Below are 16,850 nucleotides of genomic sequence, written 5' to 3' on the forward strand. Positions count from 1 at the left end.
AGGCAGGCAGACAGACAGACAGACAGGCAGTCAGACAGACAGACAGACAGACAGACAGACAGACAGACAGACAGACAGACAGATGCAGACAGGCAGGCAGGCAGGCAGGCAGGCAGACAGACAGACAGACAGACAGACAGACAGACAGACAGACAGACAGACAGACAGACAGACAGACAGGCATGCAGACAGGCAGGCAGGCAGGCAGGCAGACAGACAGACAGACAGACAGACAGACAGACAGACAGGCAGACAGACAGATAGACAGACAGACAGACAGACAGGCAGACAGACAGGCATGCAGACAGACAGGCAGGCAGGCAGTCAGTCAGTCAGACAGACAGACAGACAGGCAGACTCACAGTAGGCCGTTGACGTGCTCAGCAGTGGGGGAGACGTAGTCGTCGTCCTCGCTGGTGAGCCCCAGCTCTGTGCCGTAGCACTGGTGCACAATGTGCCACAGCTCTTTGGGGGTGAGGGGCTGGGGGAGGGGAGAGGGGCGGAGCTACAGTCACATCAACCACACCCATCCCACTAAAACAACACATCTGGCACGTATCCGAAACACCGTATGAGCTGCACTTTGATATTTACAAATGAGAGAGAGAGGGGGACAGAGAGAGAGAGAGACAGCAATAGAGAGGTAAAGACAGAAGAATTCAATTAGAGAAAAACAGCGAGTGAGAGACACCGAGCGGGGGAGAGAGAGAGCAGTGAAACAGAGGGACGGAGAAGTAAAGACAGGGAGGGAGACAGAGAAGGAAAGGGAGACAGGAGATGAAGAGGGCAGGAGGGAGAGAGAGAGAGGCACAGAGCAGGCCAGCACCTTGTCCATCAAAGCGTTCTGCCACAGCCTGAAAATCATCATGTAGCTCCGATCCCTCGCTCCGAACGACGTGAAGAAGTGCTGGGGGGGGGAGAGAGAGAGAGAGAGAGAGAGGAGAGAGAGAGAGAGATTAACCATGTTAACAGAAAGCTGGTCTGAGCTGATTGGACAGTCAGCGTGTGGGCTGTGCGGCCCCGCCTCCCCCGCTCGCCCACCCGCTCGCTCGCTCTCTCACCTTGTCGTGGTCAGTGCTGATCTGGATGGCGTTGGGGATGAGTTTGGCCGTCTTCTCCTTGGTGAGCGTGGTCACGTCCTTCAGCAGAATGGTGATCTGTGGGGGGGGTGTGAAACAGACTGGCGGCGGATCCCTGTGCATCGCTCAGCGAGGTGGGGGTGGGGGTGGGGGGGGGGTAATTTAACCTGTCGTGGCCTGTTCTTCAGCAGCTTGTAGCGTGAGAGCTACAGGGAGGGCTGCCTCGACTGTCAGCAGCTCTGAGAGACTCTGCTAACAGCACACACTGCGCTGCCACTGCAGAGGAACAGCACGTGAGGTAGTGTGTGTGTGTGTGTGTGTGTGTGTTCGTGCGTGTGTGTGTGTCTGTGTGTGTTTCTGTGTGAGTGTACGCGCATGTTTTTGTGTGATCATATGCGCGTTTCTGTGTGAGTGTGCGCGTGTGTTTCTGTGTGTGTGTACGTGCGTGTGTGTGTGTGTGTGTGTACGTGCGTGTGTGTGTGTGTGTGAGCGTACGCGTGTTTCTGTGCGAGCGTACGCGTGTTTGTGTGTTTCTGCGTGCGCGTGTCACTCACTGTGGTCTCCCAGCGGAAAATGTTGCTGTAGAAACAGAGCCAGTTTTCGGACAGGTAGAGCCGACCCTGCAGCAGGATGTCCTTCTGAAGCGCACAGGAGTAGTCTGAGGAGGAGGAGGAGAGGCCAGAGAGGAAGATGAGGGTGGCATACACAGCACACAAGGGGCAGAATAGCGTAATGGCATTGTAAAAACTGGCATTGTACCTCAGGAGGCTGCAGGTTCTATTCTTACGTGGGGCATTGCCCCTATACCTTTGAGCAAAGTACTTAAGCTGAATTGCTACTGTAAATGCCCTGCTGTATATATTTATAGCATGCAAAAGGCAGTGCAAGTCACACTGAACAAGAGCCTGTACTACAGATAAGACAGAGCCCAACCAGGGCAAGCCACAGCACCACAGACTGTGTAGGACAACTCCCACGTTCCTTCAGTCTCCCCTACAGTCCAGAGATCTTCACTCCTGGTCCTGGCGGGCCGCAGGATCTGCTGGTTTTCGTTGTTACCCGGCACTTAACAGATCAATTAGAGCAGCGTATTACACAGTTAACACACCTCAGCTGGGTTTCTTGGGTCTGAACCGGCTGCTGATATTAAGGCCAAAACAAAAACCAGCAGACCCTGCGGCCCGCCAGGTCCAGGAGCGAAGATCACCGACAGAGACGACAGAGCAGAGAGCTGGGCAGGAGGCGGAGCCACTCTTTTAAAGCTTGCTGCAGGCCAGGGTCAGAGGTCAGTAAGGCCTTAAGAGGCTATAATAACAGAGTGGCAACATGCTCTCTAACGGCTGGAGGAATCATTTTTCCGAATGCTTTTGGGTGAATTCTCTTAGTGCTTTTGGCTTGTTTTGTTAACGTTTTGTTTTGAGTTTTTTTTTTCGACACTAGTTAAATAACGAGAGCTGTTAGCGAGAGAAAAAGAGAAGTCTTCCCTCTTCCTTTACTACAGGAGGCGCTGGTTGCTAAGGGCTGCCCGTTGCCAGCGCGCTGAATCCGATCGCGCCCGGCAGAGGCGTCAAACCGGACTGTTCCGGCTCCAGCCGCCCGGAGGCAGAACCTCCGCAGAGCAGAGCGCGGGGCGGGAGACGGGAACCCCGGAGAGCCTCTCCCAGTCTGCGGCGGGGCTGAGGGGCCCAGTCACCTGATCGGACGGGTCCGGTCACGCAGCCCCGCTCCAGGCCGCCCGCCCGCCCGCCCCCCCCTCCTCACCGCCTCACACGACTCACCCACAATGAGCCTCTCCGAGTCCGGCAGCTTCTTGAAGAGCTTCCGGAAGTCCTCGTTCCTCTGCTTGTACGTGGGGCTGAGCACCTGAAAGAGAGGGGAGTGTGAGTCAGGGAAGACAGAGAGAGAGATATAGAGAGAGAGAGAGAGAGAGAGAGAGAGAGGGGGAGAAAGAGAGTGACAGAGTAAGAGAGAGACCGAGAGAGAGAGAGAGGGAGCAAGAAACTAGTATCTTTAGTCTGGAAGCAACAAACCATTTCAGCTAAACGCTGCTAGTACAGGTAGTGCTAACAAGCAAGTTCTCTTAGCACCAAATAAAAGCATCTCATATCCAGAGAGAGAGAGAGAGAGAGAGAGAGACAGAGACAGAGAGAGATCAGGGGAAAACAGTGAGGGAGGCAGGAGTAAGGAATGAAGAATGAACAGAACACAAAGTGGAAAGGTTGCAGGGGGCACAGGAAGGAGAGAGGGGGGGAAGGAGGTGCACTGCGAGGCATCAGCAGAAGCAGGGGCGCCGGGGCGCGAGCGGCCCGCTAACGAAACGACTCGTACTCACGTTGTACCAGCTCTGCATCTTCTGAAAGAGAGGGAGAGGAAGAGAGCGCACGGTCAGTGAAGGAGCGGCTCGCGGCGCTAGCATCAGGCTAACTCCCGTTCACAAGGATAAGAGCGACAGGGAGACCGGCGTCGGCCGCCGCGCCGGGCCCAGGCACACGCAGCTGTCCACGCGCACACAGCCCGTCAGCCATCGACCCGCACGCGCTCAGTCCGCGCGTTTCAGCGCGCCAGCCAACCGCCCTCGCTTCGTCTGTGGGCTGGCTCGCTGTGACTGGCCACTCGAATGGCCTTCGAGCACCGATCTATCCAGCACCGGTCCGTCTCTCTGCATTTAAGCTGATGCGAGTCAAAATAAAAAAATGTTTATCTGTGGAAATTGGCGATAATCCAGGCCAAAAACTCAGCACCATGACGTCCAGACCGGTCCTCTCTGCTTTTAGCCAAGATCCTCCAAATTTACCAATAATACGAGGCAGACTGACTGCTCGCAAGCACCACTTTTTCCCATCATAACAACAAACTATATCAACATAAAATTTCTTCTTTCTTTTGTAAATTTTTTTTTTTTTTGGGGGGTGGGGGGAGGGGGTACGGTGCCACCCTATACCCAACCGTACCCGCTGCATCTGAACGCCTCCGACACGGGGGATAAACATCGAGCGGCGGGCGCTTAACGCCGGTCCACTGCCAGCGTCGGTCTGCCCGTCATCACTGCAGGGCCAGCGCCCACACCACACAGACAGCCCCATAAATCACAGCTTTATTACCCCGCAAACAGCAGGAGCACAGCCTCCGCCCGCCCGGCCCGCGCCAAACCCTGGAGCGGACCGGAGCGCTGATCAGAGCGCTGATCGGAGCGCTGCCACTGATCGGAGCGTGGATCGGAGCGCGGATCGGAGCGCTGCCACTGATCGGAGCGCTGCCACTGATCGGAGTGCTGATCGGAGTGCTGCCACTGATCGGAGCGCTGCCACTGATTGGAGCGCTGATCGGAGTGCTGCCACTGATCGGAGCGCTGCCACTGATCGGAGTGCTGCCACTGATAGGAGCGCTGATCGGAGTGCTGCCACTGATTGGAGCGCTGATCGGAGTGCTGCCACTGATCGGAGCGCTGCCACTGATCGGAGTGCTGATCGGAGCGCTGCCACTGATCGGACGTGCCATGATCGGAGCGCTGATCGGAGTGCTGCCACTGATCGGAGCGCTGCCACTGATCGGAGCGCTGCCATGATCGAGGAGCTGATCGGGCAAGGCGCTTCACTGTCGAGCGCTGCCACTGATTGGAGCGCTGATCGGAGTGCTGCCACTGATCGGAGCGCTGCCACTGATCGGAGTGCTGATCGGAGCGCTGCCACTGATCGGAGCGCTGCCACTGATCGGAGCGCTGATCGGAGTGCTGATCGGAGCGCTGATCGGAGCGCTGATCGGAGCGCTGCCACTGATCGGAGTGCTGATCGGAGTGCTGCCACTGATAGGAGCGCTGATCGGAGTGCTGCCACTGATCAGAGCGCTGCCACTGATCGGAGCGCTGCCACTGATCAGAGTGCTGATCGGACCGCTGATCGCCATGTTTGCAGAGAGTAATAAAGCGCTGGATAGAGGAGCTATACGGGCAACGTGCAGGCTTTCTCTGGGTTTCTCCTGCCTCAAAATGACGTTACATTACAGGCATTTAGCAGGCGCACTTATCCAGAGCGACTTACATGTAAATGTAATGGACTCATTATATAGCGCATCCAGCGCTTACAATTGATGCCTTCATTCGCCAGAGCAGTTAGCGTTAGGGTTAGTGCTGCTCAGACACTGCATGCCCAGGGCGGGGTTGAACCGGCACTCGACTGCAACAAACGTTTACCTCCTGAGTTATGTGCCCCTACATTTATCAATTATACAGCTGGTATATACTTTGACAATGCGGTATACTTGCTGCATCTTAGCAATATACCACACTGCTGCCATGAGCAGGTGGACTTCACGGGCACGTGACACATTACGCGTTGTATGATACCTTAATGATATACTTTTACTTTAAGCGAAGCGATCAATGATGACTTGGGCTTCACCTGCTCCTACTCTTGTAAAAAATTGGTATCTCGGCATCTGTAGGTTGAAAAAATTAAACTGATAGGACGCTATTTAGGAAATGTTTTTGAAAATACTGGACGTGCCTGGGTGCAAAAAAAAAAAAAAAAACACAACTTACTCGTCTGAACGCAGTAAACTCAAGAGAAAACCCGATCGCTCGTATTTATGACGTTTCCTGACGACGCTGGACAGAATTCTGTGGAGGCGGGACAAACTTGGATTGAGGCGGCCGCCACAGAATCCTGTCCGCGGGAGAAGCCCTGTTTCTCCTCCTCCGCGCCGACACAAGCACTCGGAGACGGGCGTTACCGCCGTGACCATCGGCTTCGTCGCCGCTTACCTTGGCATTGCGGGCGAAGTTCCGCGGGCCGAGGGGGTAGGAGGAGGACGAGGAGGACGGCGTGGTGGGCGGCAGGGGGCTGTCGGACCCGCCCCCCTCCCCCTCGCTGGCCCGCCCCCCCCCCAGGACACGGCGGCGCACGGAGGGGGAGCTGCCCGGGGTGCTGCGCGGAGAGTTGCTGGCAGTACTGCGGGGGGGGGGGGGGGGGGGCACAAGTTAATATATATCACATGGGGGTGCAGGACACAGGTTAACATATATATCACATCTCATTTTTTACTGCCACATGCCTAGCGTGTGTGTGTGCGTGCGTTTGTGAGTGAGCACATGTGTGTGTGAATGTTTATGAGCGTGCTTGCTTGTGTGTGTCTGTATGTGTGTGCATATGATTGTGTGTGTGTGTGTGTGTGAGAGAGAGAGAGAGTGTGTATGGGGGGGTTAATAGATGACATTACCGGACTGCACGGGACTGCAGTTTGCCTGATGCAGGGGTTTTAAATTAATTTAAGAGAGCCTCTGCCCTTTTCCAGCTGCTGCCAGTGGGAACAGCGAGCCTGGTTCTGCAGAGCCAGGAAGGCAAGACCCGTCCCACGTCTGGGGCAAGGACAAACTGACCCAGCCCGTCCCACGTCTGGGGCAAGGACAAACTGACCCAGCCTGTCCCGTCTGGGGCAAGGACAAACCCGGAGCTAACCCAGCCCGTCCCACGTCTGGGGCAAGGACAAACCCAAAGCTAACCCAGCCCGTCCCACGTCTGAGGCAAGGACAAACCCGGAGCTAACCCAGCCCGGTCCCGCGTCTGAGGCAAGGACAAACCTGGAGCTGACCCAGCCCCGTCCCACGTCTGGGGCAAGGACAAACCCAGAGCTGACCCAGCCTGTCCCACGTCTGAGGCAAGGACAAACCCGGAGCTGACCCAGCCCCGTCCCACGTCTGGGGCAAGGACAAACCCGGAGCCAACCCAGCCTGTCCCACGTCTGGGGCAAGGACAAACCCGGAGCTGACCCAGCCCGTCCCACGTCTGAGGCAAGGACAAACCCGGAGCTGACCCAGCCCCGTCCCACGTCTGGGGCAAGGACAAACCCGGAGCGCATACTTTCTTTTTTTTTTTAATTTTTTTTTTTTTTTAGTTTGTGCAGCAACATACAGAAAATGAACATGTTTATGTCACAACATGTGTTGCCATGGTTACATTCCATTCCCGCTGCGGGGGGGGGGGGGGGGAAACGGGCCACTTGTGGTGACGGGCGTCCACACACACCGGAGTCGAGGCCTGGGGCGCACGCCAGCGCTACAGAAACACGAAGCAACGGAGCTCACGAACGGAAGCCCTCGCAGGGCGACGCACGGGGCAGAGAACGCCCTGTGACGGGGAAATTCGGGCAAAAGTCGTTTCAGAAATCCCAGGTGTGAAGCTGAAGATGTCTGCCGAAAGGCGCTATATTGACAGCAGGCTATTAAACAGCCCGTTAAGACACTACAGCCAGGGATGTGACAACCTTTAGTACCCCCCCCCTTCACTTCACCTTGAGCGGCTGAGTACACATTACAATATTTATTTATTTTTAAAAATTAACAATCTAGTCTTTCTGCACTGTGGTCATGGAATGAGCTAGAAAAGGATATGTGAATCTCCAGAATCATCATCCAGTAAGCAGGATCAACCCCCACTAAAACATTTTAATTCTTAATTCCGACAAACTTCTGCTACCGGAATGTTAACTGGGGCAACAGAGGGAAAACGAACAGGACACATCAGTGACTGGGCCACACAATACTCCCAGTGTACCATACGACCAAAGCGCTAATTACAAAATTACGTTGATTATCTCCCTCAAACAGTAACTCGTCGCTGTGGGTGGTTATCTATTTCTCCCTTAAAAACTATTTCAGTACGCAAAATGTTTTACTTTCCTCTACAGAAACCATGTCGCATTCTTTGCCTCGTTTTTTTCCTGGTTTTAGAACTCCCTCTATAGTTGATCCACCACCCTCTTGTACAGCTTTTTCGCCCCCTTCGCGCCTTGCTCAGCCCTTGTCTGTCCTCTCGCCACTGCCAAAATCCCTTCAGAACCTTCCGACCCGATTCGCGTTGTCGTGGAGACGCAGGAAGGGGGCGGCTATTAGGGGTTTCCAAGGTAACGTCGCTCGCCGCGGAATACCCCCTTTCCCGTCCAGCTGCTATGGCCGGAGGGAAGCTGAAGTCGAATCCTGGGCTTCATAACATGCCAGTGAGCTAGACTACCACTTCACACACAGCTAGTGACGTTAGCCCGCCTAACCTTTGCACTCGTGTTGAATCACAAACTACCGCTAACGTTATGCCGTTATCATACGTGTGCGCCTGTCCACCGGAATGTAATTAGCCATTACCTTTGCTAACAGGGCCGTTTCGCCGTCAGAAAAACAAATTAACAGATGTTGCTGGTAATTTTAGCTCGTTAGCCAAATTAACTACCGTCACTCCGTAAAGCCCGTGTCCAGGTTGAAGTCTACGGAGCGCAGAGTCTAATGTCGATGGTGCCTGTGTGCTTAAATGAATCCGTTTAGAAGTGTTTACGAATTAAATCCCACCTGCACCTGCAAAGGAGCCAGTAAAGGCTCAGTACAGTATAATCTGTTTTAGTTTGGTCCACTGGCACGAGGAAATTAGCTATAACTCGAAAACGATGTTGTGGTTTTTAAGACGGACATCATTCAACAAACACAAAACCACAAAATGTATTACACACCAACCGTAAATTAAAAAATATTCATATAATACGAGAGCAGCGAAGGCACAGAGCCGCTAAACCCCTCACGTGAAAAACTACAGAACGACAACCAAAACAGAAAAAAGGTCGCGCTGACAAGAGCACACGCGCCTTGTTAGCCAATGTATTATGACAAAGATGGATACGTGCCACCCTACTCGGACAATCAATTTTCCTTCCAACCGACACTGTTTAGAGTTTAGGCTAAACCGCTAACACCTTCAACAATCCTTTTCTGATGAGCTAGCTAGCCTGATAACCAGCTAGCTACATGCCTACGGTCGTCCGCTGCAATAAACTTGCGTTACAAGGCGCACACACAGCACATAAACACAGCGTGCTACAACAGGCACAACGAAGGAGCCGAATTTACAGGGATCTGCTCCACAAATCTGAAATAATTCAGCAAGTCCCCAGTGCACTACTCACTCGAACATGTCATGAGGCGATTCCGAATGTACACGTTCCCACGCTGGCTTTTGTACCAGTATGCCCTGTGGTGGCCGCACTGCGCTGATCCTGCAGACGCTAGCTTTTTCTCCGGTACCTCCGTTACGAGGATCAGTTACGCACAAGGGTTCCGGAATTGGTGCTCGCTACCCCCCCCACGGCGTTCGTTTTCCAAATTCCAAAAAAGAGCAGTCCCTCTACATCCTCGTCCGCACCGTCGGCAGAGGCACCCGACCCCGGCTCGTTTTCCGTTTTGCGACGCGTTGACAAACTAACGATGCGCCCGTAAGTAATCCGGGCGGCACTCAGAGATGGACAAGGGGCGGGGGAAGGGGAGGAGGAAACGGGGAAGAGGAGAGGAGAGGGAGGGGAGCCCACATCGTGGGAGAAAGGTTTGCTGTATACACTAATGCTGCAGAGAGAGAGCGATCTACATTAGCCTATTTTTTTTCTGCCACGCTACCAATATTGGTTTAAAGCGGCAACGTGTTTTGGCAATAAGCCTACTGGCCGGGAGCGAGGCAGCACACCAGCGGAAATTAAACGAGGGCTTGCAAATGACAGACCACGTAAATACATTTCAACACACCCAGCTGGGCATTAAAACCAATTACCCCAGCAGCATGTCAATACTATTACCGTGACCATAATCACGGCGACTGCGTTAATCTCCATTATACTTTAAATGTAATTGTACGAACAGAACCAGCGATAATTATGTTAATCTCAGACAGACAATAACTCGGTGCCCCGCCCTCGCTGATCTTAACCCCTCTGTCTCCCACTGTTTCCATGGATTACAGGCCCCATCATACATAATAATCCACATCCCGTGTAGACCTCTCCGGTCTGTCTCTCTCTCTTTCTGTAATCTGCTTTCCCGAGGTCTGGCTGCGGCAGTCATAATCTCTGGGTTCAAAGTGCAGGAGGACGCGAGAAGGATGGGGAAGGATGGGGGGGGGAGGGAAGGAGACATGAGGACAGGTGAAAGGAACACGGGCACGTGGAGCGGCTGGGTGTGAAAATCGTCAGAAGAGGGAAGTAGGGCATGGGCACCTGCTTCGCTATAAAACTCTGGCCTTGGGCTCACTTAATCATTCGCCACAAAAAAATAAAACAATCGACAAAACCTGAAGTCAAGAGAGACGCGATCAACGGCGGATTTTGCAACGCCAATTAAGCGAGGTCCGCGCATTTTACAGCCGTTTGTTCAAAAGTACCCTGTGACTTAAAATGAACCGATACCTCGGGGAAATTATTACGTTCAAGTGGCGCAGCCCAGGACCGGGTCACAAGATAAATGTGAAACTCAGTTTACACGTTCCATAGACAGTCCAATCGGTCAGATTAAATTAGGGTTTCACACACAGGGACAGTGTTCACATAGTTGTTTTGACAGCATCACAAAACCCAGAAAATCCACATATGTACACGTTGGACAAAATAAAATAAATTTTTATTTTATTTTTTTTTAAAGTTTTGAAACATTTAAAATATTTTACTATTTAAATACATGTGAAATAGAGGGTGGGGTCCAAGTAAATGTATTCCCTCATTAATTGTGTCTTGTGCTCAGGGCGTTAGCTGTAGGGAATAGGCCTCTGGGTCACTGTCCCCCCCATGTAAACGGGTGGAGGGGAGCCACTGTGCCATTCAACAAACTTTCAAATCAGCCGGACACCCGGGAGAAAGGAGTCCATGAGGAAGCAGGCCAGAGGGCAGGAATGTGTCCCGACTGAAAGGCTCCCCAAACAACAAGCAGCACCTCTAAACCAAAACAGGCGACAGACGCCCTGTGGGAATGCACATAGCTGAGCCGCGCACCACAACAAACAAGGCACGTTTAACACCCCTGGTCCCCAGCGGCGATTCTACCAGCCTTCAAGGAAAAGCAGTGCGGGACCCTATCTGGAGAACCCCTACAGGTAATCCCAATTCAAAACAGTCGCAAATAGACATGCAAATCCCCCCCTCCTAACCACAACAGTCACCCTGCCACACCAAGGCCACAGAGTGCACTTATTCTGGTCCCATTCATCTTTGGAGGAACCAACACCAATGCAAATAGACCTTTGTATCTCCGATCAAATCGACCCTAAAAACTCAAACGAATACTTTCCACTGCTTCACCGTCCCGGGAAACAATACTGATGAAATTAACAGGCAGGCACCGAGATGAATTGATCTAAATGAGTCAATCCTTTGCTGATCTCGCTAATCACCCTTTTGAAGTGGCCTCCTTATAGGCAAAGACGAAAGATGCCCCCCCCCCCTTTTTCCAAAGCCGGTATTTAAGGGTGCAAATCTGTTAAACAGTGACACAAAGAGCTGTAGCACAGGGGCGGGGAGGGTCGAGAGTAACATTGTTCCTTTCTAAATTGGGTCAATAAAAACGGTTGTTAACATCGTATGGATACCTAGCAGGGCCCCAGCTGCTCACGCGGGACGCACAAAGTGCGTTTCGCATTCTCAGCTGCCTCTCCACGACAGGCCGGCCGAGCCGAGCGCTGCACCACCGAACGGGGCCTCCGATTGGCCGGCGATGACATCATCAGCTGCAGCACAAGCTCTGACTGGCCCGCGGTGATGTCATGTGTCGGAAACCACGGCAACTGAGGGGAAAACTCCGCCCCCCCCCCCCCTTTACTCCTTTTGTGACCCAGCCCAGGCTCCGGCTGTCCTCCGGCTTTCTGCTCTTCACCTCCCTCCCTCGCTCCCTCCGTTTTCTACATCCCTCTCTTTCCCTCCCTTTTTTTTTTTCAAACACACTCCCTCTTTCCACAGCGGCTTCCCCCGTTACAGCCGAGCCGAGGCGCGGGTCAGCAGGCCAGCGCGACGGCGCGTTCGGAGAAAACGCCGCTCTTCGAACCGCGACGTGGCGTTGGCGCGGGAGTTCCAAAGGCGCGCGCGCACGCACGCAGCCAGGTCTGCGCGCAGCCGACGCGTCCCAAAAGCCCCGCGCTCAAGCGGCCGCAGCGACCCGCAGCAGCAGGCAGCGGGTTCTCAGAACCTCTCCGTTTGACGCATGTGACGCGAGTGCCGAGCGGTCGCATCCGATTGGCTGCGGGCGTCACCGTGTCCTCTGCGCAACCAGGAGGGAAAAACGTAAAACTGCCGACCGGGCAGCAGTCTTTTCGGCGGACAGCATCTCAAAAACGGGCAGGAGGGCAGGTGAGAGGAGGCGGGAGTTCTACGGACAGCGCAGATATAACGCGTAACAGTATCTTACGATTAACGCAATACCTACGGATTCATTTCAGAAAAATCCGATATCGAACTTTGTCTGTGGAAGTGTAGCGTCTCCATGACAACCCCGATCTGGCATTTTCAGCAGAAGTGAGCACGGTGGCAAGCGACCCTCTCAGACACGCACATCCCGCGCGGCTAACCTTCACTTTTACCTAACCTTTTTAAATGCAGCGGAGCGACCGACCGGCTTATCTACCGGAAACAAACAAATCGCGAGATGGCTGTTTTAACCGCTTCCGACAGCCGTATTCACGGGCCAGGCAGGCCGTAAGCAGTGTAAGAACACCGCGGGGCAGTGGGGCAGCTGTGCAGCGGGGCAGCTTTGCAGTAGGGCAGCTGTGCAGCGGGGCAGCTTTGCAGTAGGGCAGCTGTGCAGCGGGGCAGCTGGGCAGTACGGCAGCTGTGCAGCGGGGCAGCTTTGCAGTAGGGCAGCTGTGAAACGGGGCAGCTGTGCAGTAGGGCAGCTGTGCAGCGGGGCAGCTGGGCAGTACAGCAGCTGTGCAGCGGGGCAGCTGGGCAGTACGGCAGCTGTGCAGCGGGGCAGCTTTGCAGTAGGGCAGCTGGGCAGTAGGGCAGCTGTGCAGCGGGGCAGCTGGGCAGTAGGGCAGCTGGACAGTACGGCAGCTGGACAGTACGGCAGCTTTGCAGTAGGGCAGCTGTGCAGTAGGGCAGCTGTGCAGCAGGGCAGCGGGGCAGCTGGGCAGTAGGGCAGCTGTGCAGCGGGGCAGCTGGGCAGTAGGGCAGCTGGGCAGCGGGGCAGCTGGGCAGTAGGGCAGCTGTGCAGCGGGGCAGCTGGGCAGTAGGGCAGCTGGACAGTACGGCAGCTGGACAGTACGGTAGCTTTGCAGTAGGGCAGCTGTGCAGTAGGGCAGCTGTGCAGCAGGGCAGCGGGGCAGCTGGGCAGTAGGGCAGCTGTGCAGCGGGGCAGCGGGGCAGCTGGGCAGTAGGGCAGCTGGGCAGCGGGGCAGCTGGGCAGTAGGGCAGCTGTGCAGCGGGGCAGCGGGGCAGCTGGGCAGTAGGGCAGCTGGGCAGTGTTGCGGTGCCCCTGTCGCTGGCCTACAGCACCACGCCGGCTCGCGAGCGCGACCCAAACCTGCGACACAATCCACCGAACACAGCGGCGCGTAACGCGGGGCCCCATTGCCCCCACACGGCAGGCCGTCCCGGAGCCCCGCGGCGGGACCGTCTACACTGTTTATTCGCTTAGCCGACGCTAGCACGCGGTGGCCGGCACAGCCAGGCACGGTCATTTCCACTGCCGTTATAGAAATTTCACATTCGCACTAGTCACAAAAACAATGGAGGTACGGTTCCACTCTAAAGGCTACAACTGCAGTCTGGCCACCTGGAAATGGAACCTGTGGGCTCCGGGGCACAGACCAGCACCTCATCCGCTACACAACACTGCCAGGTCTCCGGACGATAACGGTCAGTCCGTGTGTAGAGCACTGACCTACAGCTAACTTAGTCTGTGTGGAGACAGCACTGACCTGTGTCAGTCGGTGTAGAGCACTGACCTGCAGCTGTCACAGTCTGTGTGGAGACAGCACTGACCTGTGTCAGTCGGTGTAGAGCACTGACCTGCAGCTGTCACAGTCTGTGTAGAGACAGCACTGACCTGTGTCAGTCGGTGTAGAGCACTGACCTGCAGCCGTCACAGTCTGTGTGGAGACAGCACTGACCTGTGTCAGTCGGTGTAGAGCACTGACCTGCAGCTGTCACAGTCTGTGTGGAGACAGCACTGACCTGTGTCAGTCGGTGTAGAGCACTGACCTGCAGCTGTCACAGTCTGTGTGGAGACAGCACTGACCTGTGTCAGTCGGTGTGGAGCACTGACCTGCAGCTGTCACAGTCTGTGTGGAGACAGCACTGACCTGTGTCAGTCGGTGTGGAGCACTGACCTGCAGCTGTCACAGTCTGTGGACTCCCTGCTGAGCAGGCTCTTGAGGGACCACCGGGAGCGCCTGATGGGGGAGGGGCTACGGGACCAGGAGCTGGGAGGGGGCAGGAGGAGGAGAGGAGAAGGCGAGCGCCCCTGCCCCCCGCTCCCTCTCCGGCTCTCGTCCCGCTCCCGCGTCCTCCCTCGCTCCCCGGACTCCTCGTCCCGCCCCTTCCTGTCCCTCCCCCTCTCCCTGCGGGCCCGGGAGCGGCGGGGGCGCGGGTCGGGGGAGCGGGAGCAGGACTCGGCGTCGGAGGACGGCGGGAGGACGGTGAGGGTGGGGACGGGGATGAGCGGGACGCTCGCCGGCGTGTCCGGGCCCCCGGTCGGCTCCATCGTCATCATCCCCTCAGAACCCGTCATGGCCGACCCCAGCGGTGCCTGTGCAAACGTGGCTCAAATCGGGCCGAGCCGGGCCGAGCCGAGCCGAGCCGAGCCGGGCCTCACGGACTCGGGGAGCGTTTCGGCACAGGCGGAGGGGCGAGCATGCGTGTGCTTCAGTCAGAGGCGGGACAGCTGTGATTGGAAGGGTCCTCTTGCGACAGAGCCTGCCTGTATCGAAACTTTCCCAAGTTTGGCAACAGTTGGTCTCTCAACTTCCTGCTGCGGTTCTTTTTCCAATAATCAAGTTATCTACATGAAAGTGTATGTCCAGAAATGAACGTACACCCAAAATTGCCCAGTACTCCCACAGCACCCCCCAACAGAGGCCTGGCACATACCAACAGTGATTATAATTCAGGTTATCCGCAGAGTCCATAGGCTCACAGCAGCCAACCAGGGTTCGGACTCCAATATAAAGTATAAAAACATCAGAAATGGACAAGTTTAGCTTTCAGCAACGGCTCCTCCCGGTTTCAGCCCCCCCCCACCCCCCCACCCGGTCCTCCTCCACTCCCTCTGGTGCCTCCCTATCCCTCTTTTCCACTCGTTCTTCTCACGGATCGGCCTCTTCTCCCTCCGTCCTTCCGCGCGTTAGTTTAGCAGGCCTGCCGTGTCCCGCTCAGCCTGGCCGGAGCGACGGCGGGGCTCTGCCGAGGGGCGGACGTGTATCTGTGAGAGCCAGTTCCCAGAGGCTGGGGGAGGGGGGGGGAGAGACAGAGACTTGGGTTCCACAGAACACTCCTCAGGGAGAGAAAGACCAGCCGACCTTACGCGACAGCAAGCCCTTCATCACTGCCGTCTCTCAACAGAAGAACTCTTCCCGTTACAAAACATCCCAACATTACAGAGGTGCGCTGTTTGTGTTTGGCAAAGTGTTAAGTGGGAAAATTACAGGGTTTAAACGTAAAAAATTTCAAAAGGGGGAAAAAAAACAAACACAGTAATTTCTTTGCGGTTGACTGAGAACAATCAAGTTTTTTTTTTTATTTTTTATTTTTTTAAATCTTATGCAGACTACAATAGAATAGCTCTGTGATTGAGTGTTTTGAAAGTATTGTATTTTATAGTTCAAATACAGCAAATATTGTTTTGGGGAATCTCTCCGCCATTCCCATACTATTGAAGCCACCCGTAGCTTTTCAGACACAAACAATGCCCTCCATTTTGGCCCACGTACCAGGCTAGCAGCGCTGTATTAATATAAAAGAATATCATTTCCCCATTTTTTCTGAGCTTACAACATAGCTTATTATTACCTGCATTATTTATCTCAGACAGCCTCTTCTCTTAATATTGATCAAAGGCGGCCGACATTTTTGGCGATACGGATGCCAGTAATGCCTTTTAACAGAATGAACTGCTAAGACTGTTTGCTGGTTTGTCTCATCAGTTAAACGCTGTCCCCTCACAGAAGGCTCTGCTTTATTTAAAGCCCTCTCGGCTAGCCTGGGCTGCCATCACAGAGCACCATGACTAAACTGCAGAGGAAGATCTCCACTTTAATTACGGCCCAGCAAGACAAATTACAGCCATTATCTCCCTCCCTGCCTGCCATGCAATTTAAGTTTGCCAGTGTGAGGGACTTTAAATAAATTAACCACCAGTGGAAACTTCTGGCAGTACTATAAAAAAATTTTTTTTTAATTATTTATTTATTTTTTTAAATATGCAAAACTTTCATTTACCAGACACTGGAGTCCCAGGAGAGAGGCCGAGCGGGGCGCGCGCTGCTTTGGAAGTGAGCCGTGCTGCTCAGTAGCCTAGCTTACTCAACACACAGCGGCCGGCCCAACATCCTAACAGGGAGGGAGGGGGACTTCCTGGTTCTGCTCCGGTTGCCATGGCGTCGCTGAACCGGGCCCCAGTTCATCGCGTGCCGCCCGGAGGCTGCGTGGCTGTTCCCTGAGCTGAATGGACTGCTCTCAGCGAGCAGGAAGTGAGGGGAGTGGGGGAAGTGGGGGGGGGGGGTGGGCCGAAAGCAAGCGGACTCTTTACAAATTGCGAAATGGACTGGGCCAGGCTACGGCCAATGACCGCGGCACAGGGACTCCGGCCTCCCTCGCTGGTCCCGGACGTCCCGACCCCCTGGTCGCCCAGGACGCAAGCCGTCGCTCCGCGCGCCCGTGACAGGAAATCGCGCGCTTCAGCTTCCTGCGAGGGAATGTGATGCCCAGCCGGAGGTCGCCGAGGGGGACGCAGACTTCCTGCGGGCCACGCCGTTCGTCTCGCACGCGCGT

The 16,850-nt window shown here is 54.9% G+C and overlaps 1 protein-coding gene across 1 annotated transcript in view; it reads right to left on the reverse strand.

Moving 5' to 3' along the window:
* The window catches only part of gramd1a (GRAM domain containing 1A), a 30,953-nt gene extending 15,846 nt beyond the window's left edge, over positions 1 to 15,107 (reverse strand). The window contains exons 1-8 of the mRNA XM_064304943.1: positions 14,192 to 15,107; positions 5,839 to 6,025; positions 3,412 to 3,432; positions 2,858 to 2,942; positions 1,634 to 1,737; positions 1,062 to 1,157; positions 827 to 907; positions 363 to 481 (exon numbers count right to left, since the gene is read on the reverse strand). Of these exons, the coding sequence (XP_064161013.1) occupies positions 363 to 481; positions 827 to 907; positions 1,062 to 1,157; positions 1,634 to 1,737; positions 2,858 to 2,942; positions 3,412 to 3,432; positions 5,839 to 6,025; positions 14,192 to 14,592 (1,094 nt within the window). The 5' untranslated portion in view covers positions 14,593 to 15,107. The remainder of the gene's footprint in view (positions 1 to 362; positions 482 to 826; positions 908 to 1,061; positions 1,158 to 1,633; positions 1,738 to 2,857; positions 2,943 to 3,411; positions 3,433 to 5,838; positions 6,026 to 14,191) is intronic.
* Between the last annotated feature and the right edge of the window lie 1,743 nt (positions 15,108 to 16,850).

This window comes from Anguilla rostrata, chromosome 1 (assembly GCF_018555375.3).
Source record: "Anguilla rostrata isolate EN2019 chromosome 1, ASM1855537v3, whole genome shotgun sequence".
NCBI classification, from domain to species: Eukaryota; Metazoa; Chordata; class Actinopteri; order Anguilliformes; family Anguillidae; genus Anguilla; species Anguilla rostrata.